Raw genomic sequence first — 19,468 nt, 5'->3', positions numbered from 1 at the left:
ATTCGCAAGAGTACATTGTTCCCCAAATTATCAGTGTAATCAATTTATTAATCGCCGACACGGAATATTCTGTGCCGCCGACGGCCGACGAGTTGCCGGTGAATTTTTGTCTGATAACAACCATATTATGCCCCCATGGTTATCACGTTTATTGGAATAAGCACAGATCAGTGGACTGAAGTCTAATTAGTAATTACTAATATTATTAGTGTAACATCAAAGTGTAATAAGTGTATCATAGTCACGTTTTGTTCAAAAATCAAAAAATTAATTATTAATCAGTTACTAACAAGTAATATCCTATTAACTCATCCAAGTTATCTTTGATTGAACACAAAATGTCTTCAATGACTGTGCTGAAATTGTTCAGAAACCAACTCATCAGAAATGTTTGGCGTTTTAAGAGCACTGGCCAATTGTCGTACAATCTTAGACAGAGTAATGTACCGTTGTCATTGAGTAAGCAAACTATCAGTTCACTAACATTGACGTAACATAGGTACACATAATATAATATTATTCAATTATTTGTTATAGGTGTGCCCATTAGAAACTTTGCAGCAAATCCAAATGTAGACGATAGTGTGAACGACAAAAATCCAAGTGCAGGTTAGATAAGGCATAGATTATAACTATGATGCATTGGTGTAATTAGAAATTTGATTGGGGGGGGGGGGGGGGAGGGATTTTATGTTTTTAGTAAAATTTATAAGCCTCATATAGTAACCTATACCGGGGTGATGAAGTGAAAAGATCTCCCCCAAAACTTTTATTTTACTGCTATCATGGTACATAACCAGAGATCGTCAAAATTATGTCTATTGTATCATGGTGTGACTGGTGTGAGACACCCGTGATACTCATGGTAGCCAACGTGTTAATTATGGTCCTGCTATGATGTTACAACAATGTGGATAAAATAGATAATTTAAGACTCATGATGTTAATGGTTTTCCAGAAAAATTGGAATTTCAAGCCGAAACTCGCATGTTGTTGGATATTGTAGCCAAATCGTTATATTCTGAAAAAGAAGTAAGAGATATTTCACATTGATGTTGTTAATAATTTTGTACCAAAAATTATCTAATACTTTATTTCATGCATTAAGGTTTTTATCAGAGAACTGATTTCAAATGCTAGCGATGCTTTGGAAAAATTACGTTACGTTAGTTTAAAAGCTGGTGAATCGCATGACCTTGGGAGTTTAGAAATAAACATAAACACTGACAAGACAAACCGAAAATTGATAATTCAAGATACAGGAATTGGAATGACTAGGGAAGAGTTAATTTCAAATTTGGGTACCATTGCTAAATCTGGTTCTAAGGTAACATTTTCATGTAATTTATATCAAATACAAGAATATCTTTTAGATAGCTTGGCACCCTTTATTTGTTTAGGCGTTCTTGCAAAATATTCAACAAAGTGGATCAACAAATCTATCATCAATCATAGGCCAATTTGGTGTTGGTTTTTACAGCTGTTTTATGGTGGCTGATAGAGTAGAAGTTTTCACTAAATCAATGAACCCACATGCTACAGGATACATATGGAAATCAGATGGGTAATTCGTAAATGTTTTGTATTAAATTATTACTACTATTTTAACTTGATGATATTGTTTTTAGAACAAATGAATATGAAATAATAGAGTCTGATAATATTGAGAGGGGTACTAAAATTGTCATGTATCTTAAACAAGATTGTCGTGAATATGCTTCAGAAGACACTGTTCGTAGTGTCATTAATAAATACAGCAATTTTGTAAATTCTCCGATTAAATTAAATGGTTCCGAAATTAATACCATTCAAGTAAGTGTAACAATTAATATTTAACAGTGTTTATTTATTTATTTACATAACTTTTAAACTGTTTTAGCCATTGTGGTTACTTAACCCGAAATCTGTTTCCAAAGAACAACATGATGAATTCTACAAATTTGTAGCAAACACTTATGATAGACCTAGATTTGTTTTGCATTACTCTGCTGAAGCTCCTATTCAAGTGCGTGCTTTGCTATACTTCCCAGAACTAGCACCAGGTATTAAATTATTTACAAAATTAAAAGTAAAATTTAGGAGGTCATAAATTATGTTTATTACAGGTCAGACTGATTTTTATGATAGTTCAACTAAAGGTGTATCACTTTATACTAGACGCATTTTGGTTAAAAAAGAAGCTGAAAATGTATTACCCAAATGGCTTCGTTTCGTAAAAGGTAATTTCAAAGATTAGCTGTTGACGATTATATCATATTATTTAGAGTATTTATTTTTTAATACTTACATTTTTATATATAACAAAATCTAATTGTGAATATTAAAATGTATAGGTGTTATTGATTCCGAAGATATACCATTAAATTTGAGTAGAGAAATGTTACAAAACTCTTCATTATTAAGGTATAAATTGTTGACAAAATCTTAAATCAGAATTCAATTATTTTATTATATTTCCAGGAGGTTGAATCAATTATTGACTAGTAAAATTGTTAAATTTTTGCATGATAAATCTTTAAAAGATCTTGATGAATACATGAAATTTTATCAGGACTACAGTGTGTTTATCAAAGAAGGAGTTGTAACAAATGATGACCCCAAAGAACGTGTTAGTACTCTATTATTTCTACTTTTTTGTAGCTAATTATAGTAATTATATACCACATACTTATTTTGTTATATATTTTTCTTTTGAATAAAAGAAGACTTTACAATAATTATAAATAGTCATAAGAAGCTTTTTATTTTATATGTTATAATTTTACAGGAAGAGCTTGCAGGGCTTTTAAGATATGAATCATCGTACACTAAACCTGGTGAAACTACGTCATTTGAAGATTATATTAAGAGAAAACAAGAAGGTCAAAATGATATTTACTATTTATCTGCTCCTAAGTAATATAAATACATTATTAATACTTAATTATTATTATTTTTAAATTTTATTTTTTAAATCATTTATTATAGCCGTGCTTTAGCAGAAAGTTCTCCATACATTGAAGCATTAAAGAAGAAAAATGTTGAAGTTATTTATTGTTATGAACAACACGATGAAATTATTTTATATCAAGTCAAAACATTCAAAAATGTCAAACTCACTTTAGTAGAAAAAGAAATCAATACTGCTAATAATCAAAGTTCTCAAACAGTTGAATTAGGTTAGTTATTTGTGTAAAATTAAAATAATTGATTAATTTTAATTTCTTTAAATAACTGTATAATAGGTAATGATAGTTTGAGTCAGTTACAATTAGATTCGTTATTACCTTGGATTGAATCCACATTGGGTAATAAAGTGAAAAAAGTAAAAATTACTGGACAATTAGAAAGCCACCCATGTGTTATCACTGTGGATGATATGACAGCTGCTAGACATTTTATTAAAACTCAACTGAAACAAATGGACGAGGAGATGTTATTTTCAGTCCTTCAGCCTCAACTTGAACTCAACCCTAAGTAATTTATCTCAACTAATATTTATAATTGTATCTAACAACTATCTGTTTTTAGACATGCAGTCATAAAGAAATTACATACACTTAAAGATTCAAATCCAGAATTGGCTAAATTAATTGTTGAACAGGTAAAATATAGGCTTTAAAATGTATTTAAAACTAAAATGACCATTGCAATTTTTTCTATAAACTAAAAAAAAATTAAATACATTATTAACTGTGATAAATTAAATAATTTAGATTATCTATATAGTTTTGGAGTTTATATATGAATGATATTATATCATGAATAGCTTAAAATATTCTGATTTGGATAAAATTTACATAAATATGTCACACTTTTGAAATATATAACTCAGTATTTTATTTCCAGATTGCATAGTAAATTGATTGATTTAAATAATACGGAAAGATAAATAAATATATTAATAAAATTTATAAACTAAATCATGTTTAATGGACTGATAAGCAATAGCTTACTATTGTTCCACTAAATGGCTGGTGATTTTTTCATGTAACCCAACCCAGTCATATACTCATAATAAATTGATAATAATTTAATGAAATTATATTCCTTTTTGAATTTCTAATATATTTTTATCGTCATATAAAATTTTTAACCATTTTATTTCCATCTAAAAATCTTATTTATAACAATAATTATACATTTCATTATTTAAAATAAATTGATTTTCTTGTAACACAATACATTCTTGTGCTAATAAATGTTTTTTCTATTTAATGTTGACTTAATAATTTGGTTATTATTATTATAATTGTGGTTGTGTTAATATAATCGTTCATATAATATTATATCAAAAGAAATAATGTTTTCAATATTATAATGTTTGAATAAACAAAATGTATCTAGAAACTATGAAAGTATTTTTCAAGATTGCAGGGTATTCAAGACTTTCTAGGAATGGTTTATTTATATCAAATATTTAAATATATCTTAATGCCTGGTAAATATTATATATTATATTTTAATCTTATGTGCATTGTTTGTTTATCCAGTTGTACAGTAATTCAATGGTGACAGCGGGCCTTATCAATGATTCCAGAAAATTGGTGTCCAACATGAATCGTGTTCTAGAATTAGTTGTTGAAAAATATTAAATAGTTGTTTTTTTAGTTCTAACACTTAAATTTTGTAAATATTATAAATTTATAATAAATAAATAATATATTGTTTTTTTTTTTTAAATAATCATTAAAATTTTTTCACAACGGTAATAACAAGGTACTTATAATTAAACACCGAGACTTACATTTTTAATAATCAACTACATTTAAATACACTGAATAACTACATTACTAAAGTTAGGGACTCTTGCCTAATTTAATGAACAATGTTTGGTATTAATTTAAAGATTATATTTTTTTCAAATGTAAACTTTAGCTTTCTAGAATAATATGTTAAACAGAAAAAAAATACTACATATTGAACTACTTTACAAAATTTATATTGGATTGAGAAATCTAAAATTCTGTAGTTAATAAAATTAATTATTTAATAAATTATCAGTATATTGCAACAGATAAGTGTATAAAAATAACAAAATTATGAATATTATTTATATGATTCTTATAGATGTTGTATGACACAATCTTTATTATTCAGAAAAAATACTAAAACTATTCTGATTATTTAGTGAGGTTTACTCCTCTCTGGTCATATTGCATTCAGATCTGAAGTCAAGCCAAACCTTCTAATATGAGACCATATGACTTAGAAAAATCACTGGAGTCCCATGATATGTGGCTAACAATCCTCCTTGCACAATAACTATTAATAATACTAAATTATACTCTAGATTTGTTGAAGCTGATTATTTAGAACTTTTTTTTGGAAAAGTAAGAGGCATCTGACTGCTAGACAGTTTTGGCTAGCTTATAAAAAATTGGTCATTAGACAAAATAATATTGAATATTTTAATACTGGTAATTGTATTCCACTAAACCACATAGACATTTTGCGCTATTTGAATTCTGATCCAATTAAAGTTATTAACAAAAGTTCAAATAATAATTATGATGAAGATGGTTCTGAAGGAAATTCAATTATTCATAATAATTTTATATCAGACCATGTTTATAATATTACTTGCCAAAATAATTATATTCATAGTGATTTTTCAAACAAAGTAGTAATAACTAGATTTGTTGTCACAAATTAACTTCTGTTCTTAGATGTGAAACATTTTTAACAACTTTATGTGCTATAAACAATGAATATTTCTTAAATTTATTGATCACATTAAAACAAAAAGGTAATAATAAAGGTGAATTGAATTTCCCTAATGACAATGTTATTGTAAGATGTTTCCATACTGAAAAATATTAAAATATTATGATTACCAAAATAAAACTTTTAATAAACTATATATATATATGTTGAGTGTTAAGATAAAATAAATACATATAATCTAACTATATTTAAAGTAATATAAGTAAGTTTTGAACTCAAAACTATAAGTAATCTAGTATAACAATTTTCTACTTTGTAATCTATGTAATATAACTTTTTATAACTATTTAATTATACATAATGGATAATATAAATTTTAATTAGAATAATGTGTTTTTAATTGTATTGTATTCTTTTGGCGACATTTTATGTAAGTATGTTTAATAAGTTCCTAGTATACCTAATTCTAATTTTATTTTATTTGTGCCTAATATTATTATATTATTATGTAGTAAATACATACCCATTTTAAGAAACAATTAGTTTAACTGTTAACAGTACGTCCATAGTTCCATACATTTTAATAATGTTTTTAAATAATTAATTATATCAGTAAATTTTAGAGTTAATTTATCAAACCAACTATCATATTATTTCATTATTTTATTCGATATTTAATAATTATGTAAATCTAAGTTGCTATTAATTATTGGTATTTTTATTATAATATGAATTTTGGAGTGCGCAGATCAATGGTTAAATAAGCAAGTTGGCGTAGCATGTTTGAAAATTTCGCGGGAAGGGTCAAGGGTAGAAGGACCGAGGCAATATTATAATATTGCGGGCCGACTCCCGCCCGCCATAGTCCATAATATCGTTTCCAGTCTGTCCTTAAATCGTGATTAGCATCGTTGAATAACTCGTTTACAACTTCAAAGCCGAGCCCGCTGAAATAGTGTTGTTATCAGGAAAGGACTGAATTATATTATGTTTCTATTTTATTTACAGATTACCCATATAAAATCAGATCAGATGGTGCTACGATTACCGGATTACCCCTGTTGTGCAACTTTACTGTGTAAGTTAAAAGTTTCAATTCACGCGTGTTCCAAGTCAAACCTTATAGTCTCTTAGTAGTAAATTGAGATAGGCATGTATTTATTCTACAGTAATTGTCAGTCTCGAGTATTATTTATGGAATAAAACAACATACAAATTTACGATTTTATTGGACGTCTTTGCTCGGATTACAATACCTATTTAATAACGATTTGGGTCGGCCGATTACAAAAGTACTACACAGGTAAAGACGTTGTGATCATTTAAAAATGTTTTCGTTCTCCATCGATTACGGGCCTGTTTGTGGAATGGGTTATTAGGAGGTCCCCAAATTTTCATCGTTCTGCACATAGTTACAAAATCGCAAAAATGATCCTCAACGAATTCTGTATTAGATTTTTAAAAACTCGGGTAGGTAACACCAATAATAGTATAGGAGTACATCACTTATTGTTATAATTATTTTATTTTATATAGGCTTTTTTTACCTATCATGTGCTAACATGTGCCTACTTAATCATAAATTATCAATGAGTTAGATAGGTATCTTGATTTAAAGACCATTTTGTATATATCTATATGCTAACTGTTTGTTACCCATTTTGTTTTGAAGGAATTTAAGAACAATAGTTATTTAATTTGCAGTCAATTAATACAATTATTATTTTTTAATGTTTTGACAGAAAGCCAGTGAGCTAATATATTCAATTTGCTATGGCTAACAGTGATCAGATGCCCAAAGTTGATTTCATGAAAGACGGTGAAATCGATAAAAGATTATTACAACAGATAAAATTTGTTGAACGCCAAAATCTAGTCCGTGCCAATAGGTTGAACCGTATGCGCAGAAACGCTCGTTACACAGGCTTATTACTTGGTGGTATTACATTGAGTATATACGGATATTCTATTTATTCAATAAAACAGGAGACATTCTTGGACGATTTTGAAGAACCTGCAGTCACTGTTAAACAATAATAAATATTACATACTCATTATGTCTGCAAGTCGGATTATCCGGCTGCCACCCCTGCCTAGCATCAGGGATTTAATTAAACTATATAAACTACGTGCTATGAAAGAACTTTCTCAAAATTTTTTAATGGAACCAAGATTAATTAGCCGCATTGTCAGATCAGCAGGATCTGTTAAGGACTGTGAAGTATGTGAAGTTGGCCCTGGTCCTGGAAACATAACAAGATCAATAATTCAAAACATGCCATCTAGGGTACTAATAATTGAAAAAGATAAACGATTTACACCGTCCCTAGAGGTTGGTATTTCATCTATACTCTACTCTATAATTTATCTTACTGAGCATTTGTTAAAATAACATAACAGTAATTTACTTCATATCGTAATTTTTTCAGTTGTTAGCTGAATCATCACCAGTACCATTGGAATTAATATTTGGGGATGTAATGAATTTTAATTTAGAACAAATGTTCAACGAAAACAATAAAATGGAATGGGATGATAAATGTCCACAAATTCATCTAATTGGAAATTTGCCATTTAATGTGTCTACTCCACTTATTATACGATGGTTAAAAGCTATATCAGAAAGGTAGTATATTTTATGTTCTATTTATAATTTTTACTTACTTATTTATATTTACAGGAAAAGTGCATGGAGATATGGCCGTGTCCGCATGACATTGACATTTCAAAAAGAAGTTGCTGAAAGAATGGCAGCCCCAATAATGACTAGAGAAAGAAGTAGGCTCTCAGTAATGTGTCAAAATTGGTGTAGGGTTGAACATAAATTTAATATTCCAGGTAAAATTATTATAGTATTGTTCTATTCAACATAATATCCTAATTATTTCTTATAACTAATGTTTTTTGAAAATATTTCTTTTACATTTAATTTTATATTACAAAGCAGTATAATATTTTAAATCATAAACTTTTTGTACTAAATACATTTTTTTTTTTTTTAATTGAAGTACTTTAAATTATTGCTATTTTGGAATTAGGAATTATAATTATTTTTCTTAAAAATATATTGTATTTAATCAACTTAAAATTATTTAAAACATATATTGCCAAAATGCTTATGTTTTGAAGTTCAATTGAAAACTTAGGTATTCTTTATATTGATGATTTTTTTAAAATTAATTTGATGAATTTGCTGCTGAATTTTTGATTGTCAATTCCCTCATAATTTTCTATCAACATAAATGGATTACTAACATTTTAGGTGAAATTAGTGTAATGTTGAACAAAGTTTGATTTTAAATTTGTAATGCATATAAGCTAGAAATATATTTATATATAAGTAGTTAGTGTTGATGATAACAATAATTCAAGCATTTAAAGAACAAATAAATTCAATTGACAATAGCTCTCATTTAATTAAAAAATTACAATGCATATATGATTACATTTATTACACTTTAAACTCTTTAAAGTTATGGTTATTTGATTATTCTCTTTATCTCTCATATTTAATCTTTATATAATATAATCCTTATTCAAAATCTTCATTTTCTGAATTACAATTTATACCATTATTGGGAATTGTGGTAAGAAACTTGTGTTAATGTTCAACAAACTGTTACATTGAGAATTGGTTAATCTTATATTAGAAAGTTTGCCAACAAAATAACTTTTTGTTCAGTATCAATATTATTAGTGAACAACAGGCTTTGAAAAATATTCTTCTCTAGATTATAAATTTCCTAAATAGTTAACTATAGTAACAAATATCATTATAGCTTAATTATGTTTTTAAGAAAAATTGTTGAAATTTTGTTTTAATCTTAATTAAAGGTCGAGCATTTATTCCAAAACCAAATGTTGATGTGGGCGTTGTACGTCTTACACCTCTAAAAAAGCCAATTATTGATTTGCCATTCGACATAATTGAAAAAGTTATCAGGTCTGTGTTTAGCTTCAGACAAAAACATTGTATTCGAGGTGTTGAGTGAGTAATTTACATTCAAATAATTAGAATGAATATAAAATTATTGTTTGGCTTATATTATAAAGGACGCTATTTCCAAAACCAGTCAGAGAACAACTCGCCAGTGAACTATTAACTGCTGCAGCAATAGAACCAAGCACAAGACCATTCCAATTAACTGTTAGTGAATTTGGTCGTATCTGCGAGGCATACATGTCTATATGCAAGGAGAAGCCAGACTACATGAAATACAATTACCGAGGACAAAAATCGGAAGATAATTGGCCTTTTGTTGAAATTAATAATTCAGATAGCAGTGAAAACATAATATCGATAAATGAATGTTAATAACATTGTGATTATTTCATGGCATACTGTAGTTTATGTAGTTAGTAATAGTGTTTAAATATTTGTATTTCATAAAATATATTTCAATTTAATTAACAGAGAATATAAATTGTTTTTATTTAAAAATACAGAGAGAATTTGTGGGATTACAATTATTAATTATTTATAACGAGATTAAACTACATTTAGTAGACAGTAAGTTGTAGTAATACTAATACTAGCTGCCATCGGAAACGCCGTGAGTGGTTGGTGTTGGCTGGAAACGATAATGTCGTCATTTATTTTTAACAAATAAATGTAATATTGTTGGTTTTTCGAAGTGATAAGGAGTTTTGATAAGGCTCGGTGTTGGTGACATAGATAATAAAGATTCTTTATTATCTATGGTTGGTGATCGTTTCGAAGGCGGGAAAGTTTGAATACTTTGAATTTCGAGTTTGGGTGTCTAGATAGTAGATATCTCACATTGCCCACGGAAGTCGGCAATTGAATAATACGGCTCGACGTCTCATGTCCGGTGCTTTTTCGTGTGCAAAAATAAAGGTAATTACTAATTTTGAAGCGTCTAGCAAGTCAGTTAACACAGATGAACATCGATTAATTTTCAAGTAAGCCACTCAAGATGGACAATGTGCTACATCAATTCAAGTATGCAGACACGACGATAAGTGGAATTAATATTTAGTGAATAGGTACTTTGGTATAAATGTTATAGCCATTACATCAACAGTAATATGGATCGTGGACGGTCACTCGGTTGTCAGTGCAAGGCGGATTGCATAGACATTCAAAAATCAAAAAGAATGGTATATTCTGATCGAACAGTGTTTAATGATTTTCTATACATATAATATATTATATTGTTATCAAAGGCGCGTTTTACAACACGGTTTCTATCTTTCGTATCCGCTATTGATCTTTGCCATACACTCATACGCACCCTTCGTTTAATCGCGGGGTTATCGATACGCTCGTTATCGTATGTAACCAATTTAAAGGAGTGATGGAAAATATTATTTTGGCAACAGGGTATGTGACGATCAGGAGACGGTAAGACTAATTTCATTTAACAATCGAGCGGTAATCGAGTAAGTAGACCTTTGTTGATATTAAATATTTGGTTAAGGTACTTTAATATTACCTTTGTCTCGCGTTTTTATTTTTATTTATTTTAAATACTTAAAAATAATTTTAATATTCAATATGATAATATTCTATCGCGGAAAATATTCGATAACCATTTAGTAGAATATCGTTAAGTTGAAAGGCCTTTCTCGGCACACGTGCGTTTGAATCAATGTGAATTCTTGTATTCCTTTGAGTTAACTGTTAACTCAAACACGTAACACTCGTAACACTGCTGTAGAGTAATTTATGAGAAAATTATTATTTTTTTTAGTCTTTGCATTATGCACTGTGCAGTGGTCAATGCAGGCCACCAGGCCACGTGTTCAGTTTTTTGTTTTTATTTTTAATAATTTATAATGATTTATAATTTTATAAAATTTGGAAAAGTTAAAATGTTCGTGCGGTAATCAAAATTTTAAATCATTTTCGTAAAATATCGTAAAGCATAAATGCTTGTCTTCGGTACCTACGTGTAGAACGTATCCCTTTACGTAACATGTACTCGTATGTAGAATTATTTTTGCAGAAATGTAAATTTTTACTGAAATCGCTAATGTATACTCTTTATGTGGTTACAATCACAATAAAACACGTGTTCCGGGTTGTTTTGATTTTGTAAATTCATAATGAATAGTGTTTTTTAAATTATTGTAGTCAACCAAAATCAATAATTAAAAACCACTTCGTATAGTCAAAAGGTTAGGTTTATATCGTTAAAACACTTAAAACTAAGGTTCACTATAATTTTACTTTGAATTTAATCAAAAAAATAACGATTCTTGGGGGCCATAAAATTGTGGCTCATGGGCAAGAATTTTATAGTAACATCGCTGCGCTGACATCCTCCCTCTTAACTCAAAACACGTAACGTGTATCTACATAAAATAGTTTCTATGGAAAAATCATTTTTTTGCGGAAGTCATTGCATATTATGTAATGTATGTAGTTTGTCGTTGTAACAGGTCACGTGTTCAGTTTATTTTTCGTTAATTCATAATGATGAGTAATTTTTATAAAATTTGTGTAGATGTGTAGATGAAAACGTTACTGTGATAACCAAATTCAGTGTGTAGAAAGCGATTTGTTGAAATGCTGTATAGGTTTGTTAAGTGTTGTAATGCAATTCTACACGCCACAGCAGTAGAATAATTAACTGCGAAAATTACTCATTTAAATTATTTTTTCTGTTTTAGAAAAAAGGTAGAACAAATTTTTATATTTTATGGGAAGGGCGTACGCCGTAAAGAACAGGCGTACAACGCACCTGTATACTCTTCCCAATCTAGCTGCCGCGCCGCCAAGGAGGGAACCGCCTTGAAAAAAAGCTTAGTGAGTAGACTCGTACCAAATTCAAATTTTGATCAGGTATGATATTAATGAAATTGTACATTGTTTATTTATGTTTCAGGGTGCTTTAAATGTAAAAAAAGAGGTCATATGGAGCGTAATTGCTTTGGTATGTGTGATATTCTACCATGATTCTGTTATTTAAATAAGGAAATAAAATAATAGTTGACACTATAATTAGAAGATATTTTAGTTTTTTTTTTATACATACAAAATATAAATTCAAATTCTTCTTTTCTGAGAGGGCAGTTTGTTTCAACTTTAGAACATAATATATAATAGACAGAGCTACCTTATCATTTGGTGTATCTAAAATAATCACTCATTAATAAGCTGTTTTAGTGATTGTTAGCTCAACGTTGGGTTCTTGGGTAATAATGTATTGTTCCCCGAAATGAAATTGGTGGTGGGGATTGTGTTGGGCACAACTTTGTGTATGGGAAATACACATAGCTCTATATCCATTGTGTATTATGACCGAAAGTTTCTTATATTTCCGAATTCCCATTGTTAAATGGTATTTGTAAGACCATTACACAATATAATGTGTTCAATGTTTTGTAAATTTAATTTTTACACAGACTTTTTCGGATAGTTTAACCACTTTTTTTTTTTATTTAGATATTTTAATCAACAAAATTAAATGTTCATAATTAGTGTAATATAATTATTATTATTAACTGTTAGATGTCACACTTTTATGTGTCACTTTTGTCTTACACATGTATGTCATAAGAAATTTCCATTCGCCACTTTTATTACAATACTGTTAGTTTTGCTTTTAGACTTTAAGAGTAAATTAACTGTTCATTTTAAAATAAAAAATAATATTAGTAATTGCTTTTGTAGGGCCATAGATAATAATCTTTCCTTAAAATTGTATAATAGGTCAATTTAATCTTCAAAATTAACAGCACACTATTGAATTAATAAACAACAATTTGCTGCCTTGTGTGTTAAGAGTTTAAGACGCAACAACAAGAATTCAATAATGCATTTTTAAACCTTAATTTGATCAGAAAACAAGTATTATTCACTAGGTATATATAAATTTTTTTCAGCTTTTATTAACATAGTTCAATGATTACAATTATTTATAAAACTTAAATCAATTTTATGAAAAGAATTGAAAAATGCTCTAGCATTAAGTGTTAGTGTACAGTCAGTTAGAAGTATGTTATAGAATATATGATAGACTGATATGATATATATAAGTCAGTTACCGAGCATTTTAAATTCTAATGGCTAGGCAAATAATGTTTTAGAAATTTTTAAAATGTATGGTATAATTTAATATTACAAAATAATTATATATTAATTAATTTAATCTTCAAAATTGTTGAGATTTGAAATAAGATGTGATACATAAGTAGCCAGTACCATGATTATGGTAATTAAGTTGAAAAATAAAATATACATTATATAAGTAATAAGAAGATTTTTTTTAAAACTAAAGACACTCGTGCTAACAATATATTTTTGAGATCTACAATAATAATTTTTTCTTAGATTTTTCATCATTATTTTTTGCTTTTTTAATGTGAAATAGAAAAGGTTTTTGTGTAAATATTGAACTTTGAACCAATAGTTTATTGTTAGAAATATTTAACAATTTAACATTTTTAAAAGATGAAGAGACACCCTAAAAATAATTATTCAACCACTGTATTTTGGCCACTCACAAGAGAAGTAAACCATACCTCAAACAAAAAATGTTGGAAGTATGTGCATCCTCATTTAACATTATCCAATGTTGTGACATTCTGTTCACAGATAACCTTTAATGTAATGATATAAATACACACATTTTATTTTGCGCGATTAATCGCCTAGTGTGTAAGCCACTTTATAGTCAAAATCAGCATTTTATATAGTATACCTAAATTGCACTGAATGTTTGACTATCATTTTCTGCATACGTTATGCGTACATAGTAAAATAATGGTATTTAGAGCTATGTAGAGCAATTTAGTCTTTTAAACTTCTACTGCTAATAAAATAAGAAACAATGGTTCAAATTATAAAATGTATACATTAGTATTTGTATTTTTTAGAGTAAGAAATAAAAAAATTAATTAGGTTAGTTAGTTTGTCTTTAAATAATTGTGAAACAATGAGTGTCCTATATTAAAAATCACCTTCTGAACATATTATATATTAAAATCAATGTGTAACAAAAATGGCAATATTAAATTTAATTTATGAATAGTATGTGCAAAATCAAATTTACTAGATGGCAGATTAAAAAGACTAACTTTAAATCTAAAGACATCAGACCTGAACACATGAATTATACCTTAGAGTTAATATTTTATATAGGTACCTAAGCTAATGAATACTATGAGTAAAAAGTTTGACTACAAATGTGTTGATAATAAATAAAAATAAATTAACGATCAAATAAATAAATAAATAAATTAACAACTTAATCACTCTCATCATCTGGTCCATCTTTATTTTTAATGTTTGTAAAATGATTCATTAATTCTTCTTGAAGTTGAAGAACATGTTCAATAGGTTTTGGTCGCCCATCATCACCAATTTTACACGGTTGTATCACTCCTTCCCTAAATTAAATAGTTTTTAATAATACAAATCTTTTAAGTTAATAATATATAATTTTTAAATACCTAGTGAGTTTATCCATTTTAGAAACTAACTGCATAACTTCATGTTCTTGTTGTTCAACAGACATGCACTCAAATGGATTAGGTTTTGGTGGTTCGTAACAGCCAAGAACTGGATTTATCCTAAAGAACATAATGTACATATTATTGGTACACATACTAGTTAAAATAGAAACTCAACTGGTCTTTATATGTTAGGTATTCTTCTGTATCACTATCTTCACTATCTGACGAGTAATCTGGATTTGATGTTTTACAAAGTAATCCTCGATTTGCAAATAAACCAGCTGCATTACCAAATCCTGTATACTTGATCATACGACCCACTAAAAATAATTAAAATTACATTAATAAAAGTATAATAAAAATAATATAATGAGTTTCGTACCATTTTCTTTACATAAGACAAACAACAGTTCAGCAACTAAGTCACATAGACTTACATTGGGAGTAGTGAGTAAACGGCATAATTTATTACGCAATGTATTTCCTTGTTCAGGTCGATTAATAACATCTTTTAATGGAGGTAAAATTTGCTGCCGTACTTCACAACGAAATTTAGCAACAGATCTTGATCCTTTTAATAAAACCATCAATACTGGTGATATATTTTCATATGACGGATTCTAAAATCATTGTATCAGATTAAATTAAGGTAAATTATCATCATAGGATATAATAAAGTACCTCTGTACTAGATAATCGGCTGTCAAGAAAATTCACTATCACTTTTAAAGCATCAACATCACACCAATGACTTTTGACCAGCAATTGATCCAAACAAGTTGGAGGTACATTTGTCAACAAGTTTACAACATTGCTAAAGTAATAATAAATAATGTCCAAAATATAAGAACATTTAAAAAAAAATATATATATATATATTTACCAAATAATGTTATCTTGAAATAATGGGACAAAAGTTGAGGTAACAAGTAAATCACGTAATATAGAAATCAACCTAATCCAAATTGAATAATTATCTTCATCAGATGACTCACTGATTGGGTTTACGGTCAAGTTAAATAAAGTTTTTAATATCTCACAGCTGAGTAACACATTTTCTTCCTATAAATATAATTCATGTTATTCAAAGTATTATTTTTTTAGAAGGTAAACAAGTAAGTCACCTGTAAGCAAGACGAATTGTTTTTGGATGCATCTTCAATAGTGTCACGTAATATATTGTCCAAGACTTCTGTTAGGTATGTGAGACCATGTAACTTTTCTGTGATTTTTAATCTAAAATATAAAAGTTAGTAAATACACTAAAAAATAAATATACGCATTAGAAGTCTACCTTATATTCTTGTTAAATGCTGTTAAGAGAAATAAAAGTTTGATGTCAAAATATTTTATGGCATATGGAATATTCTGTTCAAAATATGTTCTCAGTCTCAGCATAATGCAATCAACAGTTTTATTTGAACAGCATACTTCTTGTGCAGTGTTACAATTATAAACTATATTACACAGACATTTCAGGCCTTCCACAATAACTGAAGGATAGAATCATAACACAATTATTAACTATTAAGTAGGTACCTACTACAACATATTTGGCATCCATTATTTAAATAATAATTTTTAATTTAGTTAGAATTTATTTTTGAATCAATGTATGCTTTTTTAAATTTTAAATTTGTAGAAAACAAATTTTATTTCCGAGTATAAATTATAACTTATTGATAAAATCATAAAAATATTCGATAACTTACCATCTGTATTTTCAGGTGTGATTACTATGCTTAATGTGTCTTCAACAAGATTAGCACACTGTAGTAGAATATTTACGTGTTGTTCAATTACAATTTCTTTTAAATGTGTTTTGTCTCGGCTGAAAATCATAAAAAAGAATATGTATTCAAAAATAAATGTTACCATTTAGTTGTATAATCTAGTTATATGTTGTCAAGAGTTTTGCTATTACTTAGTAAACTATTAAATTGTATAGCATGATTTAAGTTTGGTTACCATGCAATTTTTTGTCGGCCAACTTATAGTATTTGAATTATTGAAACTGTGGCACAATGGATAACCCAGGCTATAGACTATCAATAGTTATACTCAAAAAGTCTGTGTGCTATTACCAATTTGGTTTAAACTTCGTAGCATACTCAAGGAAGTTTTACACAAGTTGAGGAATGTTTTGAATTTAAATTTTCCACACCATGTGTTTTTAATAATTTAAAAGAAATTTACTAAGGAGCTAAACTTAAGTTTTTTCATAAAATTCAATAGATATACCTGTCATAATCAACAAATAATTGTACACATTGACTATAGCTATATAATTGAAGGAAAACTTAATAACCAGTAAAATGACAAAAGAATAGTTTTTATTTATATAATATTTATTTAATATATCATATAAGGGTTTGATATTGGACAAGAATGTATTTATAATTTTAAGACAAGTTTACCTCAAGAGCCGAATGCATGTTAAACATTGTTTGTGAATACATTTGTAACTGTCCCCCGCCAAGCACAGGAACATAGATTCCCATAACTGTTTGAAAGTATTGTCAGCATGATAGGTGTCAAAATTGAATGTATTTGAGTGCTGTAATCAAAAAAGTATACATAATTATGCTCTGAACACGATAAGTACTACAATCAAAGAGAGCTAAAACAATGTATGTAACTCACTTGTTCAATGATAGCTTCAACTAAAACTTTTACTCGCTGAAAATTGTTTTGTTCAATAGCTGCATTAATTTCTGATATCATAGTTGTTTATTCAATATATTTTATGTGACAAATATTAAACCAAGTAGGGTGTACCGCAGATTGTCCTAGATTCAAATAATTCTGTTTAAGGAAACAATAATTAAATAATTTATACTTCATGTAATATTTTATGAAAAAATTAAAATGCATAATCAAATAATTATTGAATTAAAATTAAAATTTTACACACCAATTTCCAAATCATTAAAAAATGAAAATAACTACCTAATCGTAATTAAAATATATCAACGTTGATTTTTAGTATTAATGTACACATAAAACAAAAACAAGTATTGTATGATTAACTTATGGATTGGGTATTTAAATAATTTAATTATTTTTTTGCTTAAGTACTAAGTACTAAGTAGGATATTAAATTATTATTTATTGACAATGACTTACTCGATAATCGGATACTCTATGTACAATGTGCATCATTATTATATTGTTATCATCGGCCATCGCTCAATACTGTTATTTATTCCGTGTTGTTATCACTACCGTTATCAATAGTTACCAAATAGGTGATCAAGATGGTGGCGGTGATAAGTACGTGTAACCACTAACCGTGTCACACATATTGTCGAAGTCTAGGAAGACTGCTCGGTGCTCCTGTTCTTTCCTCAATGAGTGTGCATGGTGGTCGATTACTTTCGTCAGTTGACTGGTCGACGGTCGTTGTGGTCTGAAGGCATATAGATCCGTCTAGTTGAAGTAGAACATAAACTTATTTTCTCTACATTGTGATCACTTAATTGATTTTTAAATACACGAACAATTAAGAGTTTAAAACATTACTCGGTACTTCGGGAATAGTGTTTTCATTTAGTAATTATTTAAATGGGAGGGAGTTCCCCTAATGTTAACAATATAATATAAAGTTAAGGATATTAGTAGTTTAACACAATTTTGGTGGCCCTGAAAAGGGCCGTTTTCACTGGTATCAGATTATTAAGAATTAAGCCTTTTTTTCGGTCTTCTTGGGCAACAGAACGGCTTGGATGTTGGGCAACACACCGCCTTGAGCGATGGTAACTCCGGACAACAATTTGTTCAACTCCTCGTCGTTTCTGATGGCCAATTGCAAATGTCTGGGGATGATACGGGACTTCTTGTTGTCACGGGCGGCATTACCGGCCAACTCCAAAACTTCGGCTGCCAAATACTCCATGACGGCGGCCAAGTATACCGGTGCTCCGGCTCCGACACGTTCGGCGTAGTTTCCTTTCCTCAACAGACGATGGATACGACCGACCGGGAACTGGAGTCCGGCACGGGAAGACCTGGTCTTGGATTTTCCTCCTTTTGCTTTTCCTGCTTTACCGCGTCCGCTCATGATGATTTTAGTATAGAGTAGCGTTGACTAGTAGATAAGATGTGACACTGAATGTTACTATTTGCAATTTTGTTAAAATCGTTGCTTATAAAGCAAAAATCTAGACAACAATCATATGATTGGACAAAAAAAAGATTGTATGACGAGCAAACATAACATATTTTACTCAACATCAATGATAAGGCAATGTTATTTTTGTTCGGCATTATTGTATAATATACTTGTTGAAAAACTACTATAACTGTATATTATGAGTGAATCAAAAACCCTGTTAATACTGTCATAGTTATAATATTTTATCCAATACACAAACGAAATATTGCTTGGCTTAAGTAACGT

At 28.5% G+C, this 19,468-nt stretch overlaps 5 protein-coding genes and 1 long non-coding RNA gene across 11 annotated transcripts; 4 read left to right on the top strand and 2 right to left on the bottom strand.

The window, feature by feature from the left end:
- Positions 1 to 146: 146 nt before the first annotated feature.
- Positions 147 to 4,649, top strand: Trap1 (TNF receptor associated protein 1). Its single transcript, XM_015514989.2, has 15 exons — positions 147 to 459; positions 538 to 609; positions 959 to 1,032; positions 1,109 to 1,327; positions 1,401 to 1,564; positions 1,629 to 1,812; positions 1,880 to 2,042; positions 2,106 to 2,219; positions 2,334 to 2,403; positions 2,461 to 2,608; positions 2,768 to 2,895; positions 2,968 to 3,158; positions 3,225 to 3,456; positions 3,511 to 3,583; positions 4,473 to 4,649. The coding sequence occupies exons 1-15, from the start codon at positions 339 to 341 to the stop codon at positions 4,572 to 4,574; spliced, it is 2,055 nt and encodes a 684-aa protein (XP_015370475.1). The 5' UTR covers positions 147 to 338; the 3' UTR covers positions 4,575 to 4,649.
- Positions 4,650 to 6,572: 1,923 nt separating this feature from the next.
- Positions 6,573 to 7,683, top strand: Ccdc56 (Coiled-coil domain containing 56). 2 transcript variants are annotated; one of them, XM_015514992.2, is made up of 2 exons: positions 6,573 to 6,724; positions 7,389 to 7,683. In XM_015514992.2, the coding sequence occupies exon 2, from the start codon at positions 7,420 to 7,422 to the stop codon at positions 7,681 to 7,683; it is 264 nt and encodes an 87-aa protein (XP_015370478.1). In that variant the 5' UTR covers positions 6,573 to 6,724; positions 7,389 to 7,419. The 2 variants fall into 2 exon arrangements, with proteins under 2 accessions (XP_015370478.1, XP_015370477.1); XM_015514991.2 differs by having other exon boundaries at positions 6,656 to 6,949.
- A 19-nt stretch (positions 7,684 to 7,702) lies between these two features.
- Positions 7,703 to 10,070, top strand: mtTFB1 (mitochondrial transcription factor B1). The gene is made up of 5 exons (XM_015514990.2): positions 7,703 to 7,978; positions 8,076 to 8,272; positions 8,327 to 8,484; positions 9,481 to 9,634; positions 9,700 to 10,070. The coding sequence occupies exons 1-5, from the start codon at positions 7,703 to 7,705 to the stop codon at positions 9,959 to 9,961; spliced, it is 1,047 nt and encodes a 348-aa protein (XP_015370476.2). The 3' UTR covers positions 9,962 to 10,070.
- Positions 10,071 to 10,894: 824 nt separating this feature from the next.
- LOC149055611 (uncharacterized) lies at positions 10,895 to 12,623 on the top strand. Of its 2 annotated transcripts, none has more exons than XR_016191739.1 (3): positions 10,895 to 11,049; positions 12,283 to 12,418; positions 12,498 to 12,623. It is a non-coding gene; the product is annotated as an uncharacterized LOC149055611 (long non-coding RNA). The 2 variants fall into 2 exon arrangements; XR_016191738.1 differs by lacking the exon at positions 10,895 to 11,049 and adding an exon at positions 11,389 to 12,189.
- An 860-nt stretch (positions 12,624 to 13,483) lies between these two features.
- ric8a (ric8 guanine nucleotide exchange factor A) lies at positions 13,484 to 18,401 on the bottom strand. 4 transcript variants are annotated; one of them, XM_015514979.2, is made up of 12 exons: positions 18,196 to 18,401; positions 17,713 to 17,874; positions 17,487 to 17,626; positions 16,782 to 16,900; positions 16,364 to 16,562; positions 16,194 to 16,305; positions 15,953 to 16,131; positions 15,751 to 15,883; positions 15,452 to 15,689; positions 15,245 to 15,389; positions 15,067 to 15,186; positions 13,484 to 15,003 (listed from the first exon to the last, which is right to left on the bottom strand). In XM_015514979.2, the coding sequence occupies exons 2-12, from the start codon at positions 17,791 to 17,793 to the stop codon at positions 14,862 to 14,864; spliced, it is 1,608 nt and encodes a 535-aa protein (XP_015370465.2). In that variant the 5' UTR covers positions 17,794 to 17,874; positions 18,196 to 18,401; the 3' UTR covers positions 13,484 to 14,861. The 4 variants fall into 4 exon arrangements, with proteins under 4 accessions (XP_015370465.2, XP_015370466.2, XP_015370468.2 ...); XM_015514980.2 differs by having other exon boundaries at positions 17,713 to 17,858; XM_015514982.2 differs by lacking the exon at positions 18,196 to 18,401 and adding an exon at positions 17,984 to 18,136 and having other exon boundaries at positions 17,713 to 17,858.
- Positions 18,402 to 18,712: 311 nt separating this feature from the next.
- Positions 18,713 to 19,260, bottom strand: LOC107166355 (histone H2A). Its single transcript, XM_015514983.2, has one exon. It carries the CDS (start codon positions 19,127 to 19,129, stop codon positions 18,752 to 18,754), a length of 378 nt encoding a protein of 125 aa, XP_015370469.1. The 5' UTR covers positions 19,130 to 19,260; the 3' UTR covers positions 18,713 to 18,751.
- Between the last annotated feature and the right edge of the window lie 208 nt (positions 19,261 to 19,468).

Source organism: Diuraphis noxia, unplaced genomic scaffold (assembly GCF_037042655.1).
Source record: "Diuraphis noxia isolate RWA-SAM2 unplaced genomic scaffold, SU_Dnox_SAM2 contig0004, whole genome shotgun sequence".
Lineage (NCBI taxonomy): Eukaryota > Metazoa > Arthropoda > Insecta > Hemiptera > Aphididae > Diuraphis > Diuraphis noxia.
This window is presented reverse-complemented; position numbering and strand designations above follow the sequence as displayed.

Coding starts and splice junctions, on each gene's coding strand:
- Trap1 (XM_015514989.2), top strand. CDS start 339: ATGTCTTCAATGACTGTGCTGAAATTGTTCAGAAACCAACTCATCAGA. Junction 1,033..1,108: donor CGTTATATTCTGAAAAAGAA/GTAAGAGATATT, acceptor TCATGCATTAAG/GTTTTTATCAGAGAACTGAT. Junction 2,609..2,767: donor ATGATGACCCCAAAGAACGT/GTTAGTACTCTA, acceptor ATAATTTTACAG/GAAGAGCTTGCAGGGCTTTT.
- ric8a (XM_015514979.2), bottom strand. CDS start 17,793: ATGATATCAGAAATTAATGCAGCTATTGAACAAAACAATTTTCAGCGA. Junction 16,306..16,363: donor GCATTTAACAAGAATATAAG/GTAGACTTCTAA, acceptor TTTATATTTTAG/ATTAAAAATCACAGAAAAGT. Junction 15,390..15,451: donor TGTCTTATGTAAAGAAAATG/GTACGAAACTCA, acceptor AATTATTTTTAG/TGGGTCGTATGATCAAGTAT.
- LOC107166355 (XM_015514983.2), bottom strand. CDS start 19,129: ATGAGCGGACGCGGTAAAGCAGGAAAAGCAAAAGGAGGAAAATCCAAG.
- mtTFB1 (XM_015514990.2), top strand. CDS start 7,703: ATGTCTGCAAGTCGGATTATCCGGCTGCCACCCCTGCCTAGCATCAGG. Junction 8,273..8,326: donor TTAAAAGCTATATCAGAAAG/GTAGTATATTTT, acceptor TTATATTTACAG/GAAAAGTGCATGGAGATATG. Junction 8,485..9,480: donor ACATAAATTTAATATTCCAG/GTAAAATTATTA, acceptor TCTTAATTAAAG/GTCGAGCATTTATTCCAAAA.
- Ccdc56 (XM_015514992.2), top strand. CDS start 7,420: ATGGCTAACAGTGATCAGATGCCCAAAGTTGATTTCATGAAAGACGGT.